Here is a 13268-nt window from a genome sequence, read left to right on the forward strand (position 1 = left end):
CTTATGGTAAAAATAAGATTAATTGTCGTTAGTTCACAAAACCCTGATTACAGTAATGTGGTTTTTACTATTTGTGTTGATAGATCAGTCAGATTTTTCAGGGGGAAAAAAAATCACTCTACTTCCCACCTGCAGTGTGCAACCTTTTAGTTTGATGCTATGTAGTTTGAGTCTTTTGTTCTGATTTCAAAGAACATGACATGCCATGTAAGGCTAAAACAACATGCAACAGAGGGAGAGAGAATACATACAGTGTAATTAGGGGTGCAGTGCCAAGAGGTCATTTTGAACATGTGTCTGCCATTTTAGCATCCCTCTCATGGGATGTGGCAGCTATCTCCTTAATTCAGTCCTGGGAGACTGACAGGCATGCAGAGGGTCAGTCTGAGGGAAGGATGAAGGAGGATGTGGAGCGGAAACGCCAGTGCTGGGAGGGGAGTGCTGACAGAGGAGGCTGTGTGTGCTCACTGCTGTGTGCATGGGTTCTGTCTTCCACGAGCTTCCACTGGAGTAATGAAAGCCCAGCACGGATCTGAGCTGTCTTGTTTGAATCACAAAAGTCTTTCTTACTACTCTTCAGAGAAAAAGTTCAGAAGCAGAACATTACCTTTTGTAGTATCTTGGGTATTCATGATTGTCCACAAACATGTCTGGTCATAGAAAATGCTGGGCAGATGGTGAGTTGAATCTGTCATCTGTAATCTCGTGGCACACTTTCTCCTGCTTGGAAGGAATGCTGCCTAATATTTGTTTGCACACAGAGACCCGGGCTGAAGTTGAAGGATGGGTAATTGTTAAATTGTGGGGCTTGTGGTGCTGACTGAACTAATGGCTGGAGGATTAAGCATTGCCTTAAGCAGTGCTTGTTTCTGATGGCTCATGCAAGGTTATGTAAACAACTTAAAAGTAGGACTGAGTCACAGTCATGCTCTGAATGTGCCCTGAGCCTGTGCTACAGGTACTGTGGTGTGTCCTCTGCCCCCCTAAAAGCCTGGCATCACAGATGTGGTAAGGAAGATGCTCGGGGTGTTTATTTTGGTTTTGTGCATGGAATCTCAATGGCACAAGCCAGTCTGGGGGTATGCCCTCCAGCCTGTCCCCTGGCAAGGATCTGCATCATCTCTCCCACCCCTCTTCCAGCTACAGCCTGCTTCCAGCGTGGCCTCACCCTTCAGGCATTGCTGAGCATCCAACCCAACCAGTCAAGATCAAGGCCTCCCCAAAACCTTTGGTCCAGCTGGATTCAAGTTTCTGATCCTCACCCTTTGGGCAAGCTCTTCCTTACTATCAGCACTTGCTCTCATGCCCATGTCGTGCCTCCCTCCTGCAGGAGCTTGCAGTGGAGGCTGTGAGCTGGGCACTGGGCCCACAGCAGTGATGCTTAACCTGCTGTGTTCAAAAAGAAGGCTGAGCAAAGACCTGCTGCCTCCCTGGCATGAGCTATAGGCACAACCCTGACTGTGCTGGGATGGGAGCGTGCACAGCATCCTCAGGGCACGGCGATGCTGAGCGGCTGTAACCTCTGCTGTCAGCACAGCTGTTTGCAGAGGGTTTGTCTTGCCTTACCCACAGGCTTTCATTTGACAGGGCAAATAGATTTTTCTTTATTACTAATGGGATTAAAAGCAAGTCCAAACCAGGGGAGTTGCATCGAAATGGCTGTTCAGTGCTCTGACAAGAAGAATTTGCTGTGCTGTGGTGAGCATACGGTGCTTACACTGAGGTCACAGATAAAAATAGAGCTGTTCTGACTCTCACAACTGACAGTGAAATAAATTTGGGTTCCTGCATGCTCTATTCTGTTACACTCTGCTTTTGCTGACACCAAGACTGATTACTGAATCTTTGTAATATCTCTGGCAAGCTGCATGGTTGCAGATCTTTATTTTTCCCAAATGCACAATTAATGCTAATCTAGTCTGAACCAGAAACAGGTAATGAAGAGGCACAGAGCGTGCATGGAATGAGGTTGAGTCCATCTGTACTTGAATCTTCTCACAGTGAAATAACATATTCTGTTCAGTGTTTCATACTAGATGTAATCCAAGCTGAGCACTCGGGGCGGGGGGGGGGGAAGGGGAGGGAGATGATAGTCTGTGCTTTGATCTTCCCATCTCAAAAGACTTGAAATGTCTGAGGAGAGTGTCTCAACATGATGTAGTTGAGTGTAGCGTGCATCCTGTTTCTCAAGGACTGCAGGGTCACGTGTCCAGCTCTCTGCTGGAAGGTCCAGTGCTGGCTGCCATGCTCTGAGCCAGGAAGGGCTTTCCCATGCCAGGAGCAAGGCTTGAACCGTGCAGGTCAGCCTGGCACAGAGCAGTGCTGCTGGGCTGTGTATGCTCCTCATTTGTGCAGAGCAAACTCATATTTCTGGACAGCTCTAAGTTGTTCTTTGCAAATTTGACCTAAAGGTCCTGGACCTGCTCCGGTAGAGGCTCTGTAAATAAGAGGGTAGTTTTCTCAAATAATGTAGGGACTAAATATAACACAAAGCACACGCGTGGGTGTAACAGATGGGGGAAAGCACGAGACAGTGAGACTATAGTAGTCAATGTAAAAAGCATCAGTCACAGCACTTCCTTTGGAGTAAATATTGCCACATTCCCCAACACTCAGCAATGCGTGGAGGGCTGTCAAGGAAGTTGCAGGAGTCGGACAGTAAATCGCAGCTGGGACTAGTTCAGACTTCTGCTGATGGTACTTTGAGCCTGCCATGGAGGTTTGGAGGGTTGAATTGCCTGTGCATTTAACATGCAGAGTGCATGAAAATTAAGAAATTGTAGTCTTTTCTTTCCCTTACTGGAAACTGTTACTTATTTTTCTTGTGTATTTAACGAAGTGGGGAGTTTTTGGAAGCAGCTTCACCCTGCCATGGCAGTTCTCCTCCTCTTCTAAAACTCCCTGTGCTCTAAAACTAGAGTTTCTGGCATTCTCCAAACTGAAATGTGGGAAGTTTAAAAAGAAAAAAGAAAAGCAAAACTGTAGCAGAAAGCCCCCATGGAACAGTTCTGCTTTCCTGCAGATGAAACATATGGAGGGCTGTTCAAATTACCACTTACAGGAAAGCCTCTTATATCCCTAAAAATGGGATTCTGCTTGCAGCTTCCTGTTGCTGTTTTTGCCTTAGCAGTCTTCCTTTTCTCAGATGTGCCATTGCTGCTGCCCGTGAGGGGTTTGTTAGAGCCTTCAGAGCCAGTGTGATTGGGAGAAACTCTCAGGATATGTGTTTGTTCTCTGCCCTCCCAGATGCACCCGTTCAAGTCAGCAGCTTGAGGTGGCAGCTGAGATGCAACTGGGTCTCACAAGGTGGCTGCTTTAAGCACTAGCAGTGTCCATGTGAGCATCTGCCCCTGGCAGTGCAGGGGTAAGCAGGTTTACCCCTCCTCACCTTGGCCAGGCAAACACAGAGCAGCTCCTATGGCCTGCCATGCCCAGGAAAAGCTGCAACATGTCCTCATGCCAGCCTGGGGCTGCCAGGGATCTCATTCCCACAGTGCAGGGTTCTGGAGGGCCCTGCTGGGGATCTCTCTAGAAATTATGTCAGAAGACATTTTCCAGTTCACCTGTGCATCATCACACTGGATGTTGCCATTTGAAGCATGTAGAATTTTTATGATTCATCTATTTATTTTCTTCCCCACACGTTTCAGGCATGTTCAGAACATGAGTGAGATAAAGACTGATGTGGGGCGAGCCCGTGCCTGGATAAGACTTTCTCTGGAGAAGAAGCTTTTGTCTCAGCACCTGAAGCAGCTGCTTTCCAACCAGGCACTTGCAAAGTAAGCCAGCTCTTTTCTTCAAATCTTCACTTTCACATTGTGAAGTGGTGTCTTAAGGTGCTGCTACTTGGGGTGCAGCCAGGCACCCCGTTTGGGTACTATGGTTTCCAGCTAGAAGGGATTGAAGGGCAGCAGGTAGATGGGAGAGCTGATTGTGCCCACCCAGCAGGGCAAAACTGTACTCATTTGCATGGAATACGCATCACAAATTTCAGGAAGGAGGCATCAGTTCTTGGTTAGATCCCTGCACTGATCCAAGCCACACTGCAGCCCTATGATCCTTGAAGTGACAGAGTGGTGGGAGGACTCCAACTGCTGCTTGGTGCCTTCTGCTGAGTTTTCTCTGTCACAGTAGGGAGCAGAACTAAGATGAGGTTATTACACGAGACCATTCCACAGTGGGAGGTTATGGGGAAGAAAGGAGGTTGCTGTATGTTAGTTCAGATCTGCTGCTGTGAGTAGTGTTAGTTTTTTATCTGTGCTTTGCAGCAAACCCCAAACTGAGATGAGCTCAGTAGCCTTGCTGTGGGAGCGTGGAGCGAAGAGTGCTCTGTAAAACACGTGCAGCACATTTACATGCCCTCGGTGGGTTCCTAGCAGCTTCTGTTACTGGGGAATCATACCTCCCATTAAGAGCCCCTCTTCATTTGGTGTTTTGAGATTCAAACACCTTTTAAAGATACATGGTGCTTTTTCAACAGCAACAACAAAAATGCCATTTACTTGTTTCTCCCAGGAAACTTTACAAGCGTTACGCTTTCCTGCGCTGTGAAGAAGAACGGGAACAGTTTCTTTATCACCTGCTCTCACTCAATGCTGTGGATTACTTCTGCTTCACAAGCGTCTTCACTACAATCAGTGAGTTGGAGAATCAATTTTTTTCCCTCTGATTAAAAATTAGTTGCTGTCATGATTTGTAAGAGATGATGTTGCTGGTGCCTGAGTAGCTGAGCCCTTATCTGGAAGCCTTGGTTGTTGCTGCAGGCTCAGGGGTGCTGGGTGTTGCTCTGGGAAACCAGCTGGAGAGCCAAGGTTGTGTGGGAGTGCTCTGGATAAGAGCATTGCACAAAGGAAGGTAATCAGCAGAGAGTGCTGCTCTCTGTACAGTTTCTTTCATCTTCCCTCCCAGACAAGTCCTCTATCTCCTAATGCTTCTTTCTGGCCTTCATTAAGTGTGCATCCAAACAGCCTGCTCTCTTCAGACTGAGGAGATGGAATATTGGGGGATGAAATACTTTGTGCTCCTCGGTGTATTTTAGATGTATTTTTGTCTCTTCTTAAATGCCAGAAAGATTCCCTTTGTCACCCTCTCTTGTAAGGAGGAGAGGAGAGATTTGATTGATACCTGAGAATGCATCTTTGTCTCTCCAGTACTGGGCAACGCAAAAAAGCAGGATCCCAAGAGACGACCTAATTATTTGGATTCACCTGGGCAGCCCTTATTTTTAAATTCCCTGCCTGTTCAGAGTGAAGTGAAGCAAGTTTTACATGGCTGTCAAAACAGGCACTCATTCTACTTTTTCTCCTTTTAAAGTAATAAATCCCTCAGAACTAGTGCAGTGCATTCATCCTTGATTACCTATTTCTGTGGGGCATCCAGCTTGACAGCTTCCTCCTGTAGGACAAGTGCTTGGAATTTGAGGGTATTGTTTTGGGTGCAGTATGATTGGATGGCACACAAAAGTAAAAGAAGCTGGCTTAGCTTCCCCAGTCAAAAAGGCAGCTTGTGAAACATAAGGGGAGAGAGAGTCTTGCAGTGCTAGAGGTGCAGTGTCAGAGTCAAATCCAAATTGGGGTGGGTGGCAGTCCTTGTCTTAAGCATGTACGGGTGGTACAGATTTAAAAGCAGAAGCATAAGAGAATAAGAACAGGAATAGGAAGAAGAATAAACAGGGGGATGTCCACAGAGACACACCATACTTGAGACTTCAGCTGTGGTGTCACCAGCCTGCCAGCCATTTCCTATTGCAGCCTTTCAGTACTTGAAGGGGGCCGATATGAAAGATGGGAACAAACATTTTATCATTTACCTGTTGCAGTAGGACAAGAGGTGATGGTTTTAAACTAAAAGAGGGTCAGTTTAGGTTAGATGCAAGGAAGAAGTTTTTTGCATCTTGCGTAGTGAGACCCTGGCACAGGCTGCCCAGAGAAGTTGTGGACTCCCCATCCCTGGGAGTGTTCAAGGTCAGGTTGGACGGGGCTCTGAGCCGTCTGGCCTGGTTGAAGATGTCTCTGCTCGCTGCAGGGGGTTGGACTAGACGTCCTCTAAAGGTGCCTTCCAAACCAGAGTGTTCAGTGATCGTGCCACTCCTTTCCCCGTGGCCTGCCGTGTGCCCCATCCTCCCGCAGGCGGGTGCGTCCCGTTCGGCGGGGCTGCGGAGCGGTCCCGGCTGTGCCGCGGGGCTGCAGCTCCACCGTGCGGCACCGCTGCCCTTCACCCCCGCCCGCAGCGGGAGCGGGCTCCTGCTTGGCTTCTGAGACGTGGAACGAGAGCTTGCCTTCAAGGGAAAGGCGTGGTTTGCCAGAAATTGCGTTTACTGTAAAGGGGAAAAAAAAAATAAATAGATCAAGACTAATGTGCTTCCCCCTCTGCCTGTTCTCAGTGATCCCTTACAGGTCAGTGATAATTCCTATCAAAAAACTAAGCAATGCAATAACCACATCAAACCCGTGGATATGTGTGTCAGGAGAACTGGGAGATAGTGGCGTCATGCAGATTCCTAAAAACCACCTAGAAATGACGTTTGAGGTGAGTATGTGCTCTTCACATTTTCCTTTCAGTTTGAAACGTGCTTCCAAATAAATATTAATTTGTTAAGGGGTTATTAAGAGCACAGCATTTCAGATTCTGTCCTGATTTTCAACGTCACTGTAGGTTCAAACATGTACAGGAAAACAGCCTGCCTCTCCTGTGTGAGATGAAGCTTTCCTGTGAGCACACACCACTTTTAACCGCAGGCATCACTGCTGTCCCTGTCCAGCCCAGGATTCCTCATCTTGCAGATCTATTTCCATGTCTCATTCCCTTCCACACCTTCTTGCCTAATTTTCCATTTCAGTGCTCATTTCCAACTCCTCATCTCTCTTCCAAGTTTCTTTTCCCTTCTTTCGCTCTGTTTATCTACTACCACCCAAGTCCCTTTTGACCTCTGGCCAGTCCCAGATTTCTTTTCAGCCCCTTGTCTGGCATTGCTCTTCAACTTCCCAGCCTCAGGTGCTGTCCCTGGCACACTGGGAGCTGCCATCCCCAGCGGGCTCTCTCCTCCAGGCTTGCTGGGGTTTTCTCTTTGCTTTCCCCTCTGCTTTCCCACCCATCAATTACAGGTTGGCTCAGTGCCATGCCAAAGCAGCTGGTAGCGGGAATTGCAGGGAAAAGCCCCTTCAAGCTCCTCTAGCTCCGGGCTGTACCATATCCATTAAAGAGTGATTTTGTAGGAAAATCTGCTACTGAAATTAGGGTTGTATCCACTGAACATATGCAGACTGATCTTCAACAACAATAGCAAAAAAAAGCCTCTTGCCAAATATAGGTCAATTTTGACATAGAGGATATTTCTGAGATAAATGCCCACGTCTCATTCAGATATTACTATTTTGTAGAAAAGATCTGCAGGCTTCTAACAGGCAAAATGACATATTTAGATATTTCTAAGGACCATATTGATGCTGTTCTGGATTATTCCTTTGGCTGAAACTTTCCTAAAATATCGACTTGGGTAGCCACCCACTACTGAAAATGTCAGCCCAAGCTGCTTGTTTGGCAGCCTCAGAAGCAGTGAAAACCAAGGTCTTTCAAGGGAAGCATTTAGGTGATGTTAACAGATGTTGTTGCCAGCCCCACCTACAATTACATATTGCACTGGAATTCACAGTGCCTTGTTTTCCTTCTTCTGTGTCTTCGTGATGCTGTGTCTCATGTTAGAGATTTTTGTTTGGCCCAACAATCAAAGCAAATCAATCTTTGAAAATAAGAAAGGATGTAGGGTCTGCTGCATAGTGTAGAGTGAGTCAGCTGAAGGTCAGTATGCTCCAAATGCATTTTTGAAAAGCTGTTTGTATTGAAGATCTATTTCTTTTGCAAAAGTATGCATTTTTATCACCTTAGCTCAGAAATGTGTAATTAATACTTCTCAGAAGGATTCAGAGTGCTCCCAACAAAGAACGCAATCTCTTCACAAGCTTTTAATAGTTTTATTTCTTTTCTCCTGTCTTAATTATGCTGCTTTTCAAAATGCTCTGCATGTTTGGTCGAAAATACTTACTCTAGAAATCAAAGAAAACTGAATAAAAGCCTGTATTTGAGACCATATGTGTGTGTGTGGTGGGGGTGTGTGTTGTCTGTTCTTTTTTAAATGAAGCAAAAACTGTTACTCATTTCAGTGCCAGAACTTGGGGAAGCTGACGACCGTTCAGATTGGCCATGACAACTCAGGGCTACTGGCCAAGTGGCTGGTTGATTGTGTCATGGTCAGGAATGAAATAACAGGACACACGTACAAGTAAGCAACAAGTTTTAATTCTCCTTGTCTGAAATTCTTCAATTTAGAGAAAGAAAGGAAGCATTCACCTTCTCCTTCACTCTGACTGGGGCTGATTGGAGTCCCTGGTAGGGTTGGGTTGGTCTCCCCCATCCCCGCTTCTCTCATTTCAGAAGCCTTGGTGGAAGTCACATAATTTGATAAATATTAAATGAGATTTGAGTGCAGGATTTTCTTTGCATCTGTCTGAGACAGGACAGACAGTATGGATACTTTTGAAGTGATTCATATGTTTGTGTCTAATAATTAAATCTCTTGATTTAAAGTAGTGTGGTAAAATTGTGCACAAATTAACTCTTTAAACCCCAAGAGCTGAAAGGGTGGTCTAGGGGAAATATTAAGAAAATAAAAGGTTTTGATGATATCTTAATCTTCTGTTGAGTACATAGGTCTCTGTCAAATTGATCTCCTAATTCATCATTGGTTTTACAAAACGTGGCTTAGCAGACTTAATTTTTTTAAAAATGTGAACTTGGAAGACTGTAATTCAGAGAGGTGAGCTCCAGATCTCAGAGTTGGCACAGTGTATAGGGGGAAAGTAGGATGACATGGGATACGGTGACTGGGGATATGAACATGTGCATGGATTTTATTAGGGCTGTGTATGGGATCCAAAAGCACAGCAGTAAAATGTGAGGTGAGGTTTGAATATAAGGAGATGTCACAGCCTCAGCTGGGGGGAACTCTGTGGGGATTTGGTTGTTCATCATCACAACGTGCTTAAAGGGTGAATATCAGTTGTGGTTGCAAGTGAAAAACAGCTTGGTAGAAAACAATGTGTGGACCATGAAATATGTGTGTGACCCAAACTTTGCCTATTTCCCTGTTTCTAAGGACGATCAGTTGTGGTGCAGGGGCTCCTTCTGCACCAAAGAGTTCTGCTTTGTGAGAATTTTCTCGGAGCTAAGTATTCCCTGCCTGTGGGCAGTGTTTATGGGGTGCCAGCTGTCCCCCAGCTTTGAGATCAGGCTGCACTGTGTGTGTGGCTGAGCTGTGCTTGTCCTGGGCGCGCTGCAGGTTCCCCTGTGGGCGGTGGCTGGGAAAAGGCGTTGACGATGGCAGTTTGGAGCGAATACTCATTGGAGAGCTGGTGTCCTCCACGTCTGACGAGGAGCTGGGAAAGCAGTGCCGCACCCCGCCCCAGCAGAAATCTCCTACGGTGACTCGGCGGCTGAGCATCACTTCCCTCACAGGGAAGAACACCAGTAAGTCCTTGCCTTCCTCCCCAGGGTCATAGAGAAGGGGGCAGCTGCCGACTGCTGGGAGAAAAAAAAAGCTGCTGTGAACAGGAGGGTTCATCCTGAAGCAAGGCTTGGTGCAGAGCAGCAGCTGCAAGCTGATGAGCTTTTCCTGCCTTCCCTGGTTGGTGTTTGCTCTGTGACCTACACGTTGCCTCTTTCAATGTCCCCTTTTGACTGTTGAGAGATAATAATCTCTTTCTTTGGAGCATGGAGATATGAGATGAGGGAGGAGGAGGCAGCAGAATTTGCAGTAGCTGATGCTGCTCAGCCTCCCAGCTTACTTTGCAGTCTGTGGGAAGACAGGCCTTTCTCAGGGCAGCTCAGAGCTTGATGTGGCTGCTGTGAACTGCCTTATGGCAGAGCTTATCTCTGGAGGGACCCTTGTGCACATCAACCTCACGTCCCTAAAATTAGCTTTTATGAGTAACTGCACTTGGCTGCAACAGGACACGGGACTGTGAGGGTCACAGGAGGCATTCTGTGCTAAAGCACGGAGATGGGACAGTGTAGATCCTGTTCATACATCTGTCCAGCTCCTGTAAAATTAGAGGACATGACTGCTGAAATGTCAAGCAAGGAAAGATTAGCCTCCAGGAGTAATACAGCATTTAAAACCAACCACTTCAGCTAGTCTGCTCTCCATCATTTCACAGAGCCTAATGCGGGGCAGATCCAAGAGGGAATTGGGGAAGCCGTGAACAATATTGTGAAACACTTTCACAAGCCAGAGAAAGAGGTAATTCCTACTTTTCATTACTTGCCTGTATATTCTTATAAACAGAAATGGCACTGAAGTACCAGTAGATGTACTACCTTTAGATTTGAAGTTTCTGCCATCCAAACAAGGCAAGTTGTACTTACCTACTCTCCCTTACCCACAGAGAGGGAGCCTTACCATTCTGTTGTGTGGAGAAAACGGTCTGGTTGCAGCACTGGAGCAGGTCTTCCACCATGGATTCAAATCAGCTCGCATTTTTCATAAGAATGTCTTCATCTGGGATTTTATAGGTAAGCTGGTATGTGATCTGGAGGAGAAAGCTTAGGGCAAAATGACTCCTCACACGCAGACCTTGGATTCTCATCAGCTAGGGTGCCATTTCTCCTGCCAAGCACCTGCTCCAGGTTGCTTAAAGTTAATGAGAAACCCGATGGAAGACAAGAATTACTAAACTCTGTGTAAGAGAAGAATATGAGTCTGTGTAGAAATTTAAGAGTTTGTAGTTCAAACAGCTGCTTTCCTGAGAGAAAGAAGATGGGCTGGAGTAGAAGAGCGATCAGTGTTAGAGGGAGAGCTGGGAAAGGGCAGGAAGTGAAAGGTTTGGATTTTTAGTTGTTTATGAGAACTCTCCTAATCACTGCACTGGTGTTCTGGTGATCCTTACCTGCAGGCCTATGTAGGGGTAATTTAAGATGTTCTTTCTCCCTTAGAACAGGCTTGCAGGCTGAGATGGTTAGCCTGAGGGTAAATGCTTACTCAGAAAAAGTGAAAAACCAAGGCTGATGGTATCACTTACAGTGAAACCATTGAGAGGTGCACTGGTGCAGCTCCTTGGTGTTACCTGTGTTAGACATCAGCCAGACTGACCAATGCTATGCCATGTTAAAGGTGGAAGTGATCACCTACCTATGGTCTTCAGAATCAGGAATCCATAGATAAGCTGTGGAATAGCTCTGAACAGGTGTTTTAAGGATTCCCTTGTGTGATTCTGTGTCACAATGAAGTGCTTCTGCTCACTGGGTTCTGATGTTCTCCCTACCACAGAGAAAGCTGTTGCTTATTTTGAAACCAGTGATCAGATTGGAGACAACGAGGAGGCCTTTTTGCTTCAGAGATCTTCATGCAAAACCTTCTGTCATTATGTGAATGCCATCAATACAGCTCCAAGGAACATTGGAAAGGATGGCAAATTCCAAATCCTGGTTTGCCTGGGGACAAGGTACCGAACTGCTCTTCATTATATGTGTCCTCTGGCATTAGACTAGAAGAATATTTTCCCACCATTGTTATTACCTTTAGTTTTCCATTTTAGGACATCTTACACCTATCTTTTATCCAATGCCTATCTTAGGCTGCTTTAGTACTACGTCAAGAGTTGGAGCAAAGAAGCACTAATAATACATGGCTAGTGTCTAAACTGCTAAAAATGTTTTGAGCTTTTTTGTAACTGTTAGCTTGACAGTCATGTGTATGAAATCTGTCTTGAAATGCTATTTTTGATGAAGTACTGACTTCAGGAATGTAGAGTTCCTTTTCAGGAGCTGGTGAATTTCTAAATTCTCATTCAGTTGCCTGTGAAAATGGGATGTCTGTTATAATTTTGACAGAACTGTTCTAGATGAACTTTTCTTTCCTAATAGGGCGTTTTCTTTCTTGGACTTGGGGAGGGGCAGGAGGGTGGAGCTTAGTTGTATTTTGGAGGGTAGAAATTGGTATGTCTAGAAATAAGTACCATTTTTGTCTTGTCTGTCTGGATACTTGGAAAACCAGTTGGAAAACAATCCGTCAGATTTTCCTCAAGTTTTATTTTCCCTATTCCTGATCCGAAAATGTTGCTGAATTTTTACAAATGTCCAATTCTGCTAGTATCTTTCAATTCTCATTTCTACAGTAGGTAGTATTTTACTAACCAAATCAAGGGTTGCGATTACACGGGAAACTTGTACGTGCAAACAACACGCTAAAAGGGGCTGCATGTCTAGGGTCATGTTCTTGGAGGAGAATTCCAGTGTGAAATCTGTTGTACTTGGTGCTAAAACAATGCCTGTCCTGCCCTTTTCAGGGACCACTTGCTGCCTCAGTGGATCCCGCTGCTGGCAGAGTGCCCGCCCATCACGAGGATGTACGAGGAGAACGCTCTCCTCCGGGACCGCATGACTGTCAACTCCCTTATCCGAGTCCTACAGACATTGCAAGATTTCAACATCATCCTAGAAGGATCACTCATTAAAGGAGTGGATGTTTAGCATGGCTTTGCTGAGAACTTCATTACTCCTTTCCCAAACAAGCAAACCACAATTGGAGACCTGTCAGGACTTGAATGCCACGGTAGTGCACCACTGTAAGGCAAAGCTGCTGGTGGAAGCAGGATTGGGAAGCCCAGATGGGGACTGGCCTCTAAAGCTGCAGAATGCTAAGATGCAGTATTGTAGTTTATTTGAAACAGAAATTTAGTACAAAAAATAGAGTATTTTCATGTGTTAGATGTGTGTAAATACGCTATCTTCTTTAAGAAATTATATTACTCTAAGAAATTTTTCTTAGACTGAATGTTCTTGTTCTGACTATGAGTAGCTTAAAGCAGGGGAGGGTCTTGGGGGAGGGAGGGAAGGACCAAGGTGGGAAGGGATGCCGCTACTTGCTTGTGAGGAAGAAGCCAATCAATGTGTAAATACAGTGCAAACTCAGCAGGGCTTTTTTCAGGTATTGCAAATTAATACAGCAAATATCCTTATGTAGCCATTGTGATCGTGTCACTCTTGGAAACGCTGTAAGCATATGCTGGTTACCCTACTGTACATGGTCTCTCTTAGTTTGTTGTTTGTTTGAAGACTCACCTTCCCACGCAGGGAAGTAGTGAGTCGTCTTTTTTTTTCTGTAAGGTCTTTTGTGTCACTCCTGTTGATCTCCAAAAGGGGAAACAAGTGTTGGAATGCTTAAAACACTGGAGGAGAGGACTGCTGTCAGCCTTAGAGCCTGAGAGTATGAGACA

The 13268-nt window shown here is 45.7% G+C and overlaps 1 protein-coding gene across 2 annotated transcripts in view; it reads left to right on the plus strand.

Annotated features, from left to right (window-relative positions):
- DENND5B (DENN domain containing 5B) overlaps positions 1–12845 on the plus strand; it is a 101608-nt gene extending 88763 nt beyond the window's left edge. For both annotated transcript variants that reach the window (XM_082279936.1, XM_082279937.1), the window contains 9 exons: positions 3651–3779; positions 4516–4637; positions 6383–6528; positions 8160–8278; positions 9335–9522; positions 10212–10294; positions 10440–10566; positions 11321–11495; positions 12339–12845. In XM_082279936.1, coding sequence (XP_082136062.1) covers positions 3651–3779; positions 4516–4637; positions 6383–6528; positions 8160–8278; positions 9335–9522; positions 10212–10294; positions 10440–10566; positions 11321–11495; positions 12339–12522 — 1273 coding nt within the window. In that variant the 3' untranslated portion in view covers positions 12523–12845. The remainder of the gene's footprint in view (positions 1–3650; positions 3780–4515; positions 4638–6382; positions 6529–8159; positions 8279–9334; positions 9523–10211; positions 10295–10439; positions 10567–11320; positions 11496–12338) is intronic.
- The last annotated feature ends 423 nt before the right edge of the window (positions 12846–13268 follow it).

This window comes from Coloeus monedula (genome assembly GCF_965178545.1).
Source record: "Coloeus monedula genome assembly, chromosome: 4".
Taxonomy (NCBI): Eukaryota; Metazoa; Chordata; class Aves; order Passeriformes; family Corvidae; genus Coloeus; species Coloeus monedula.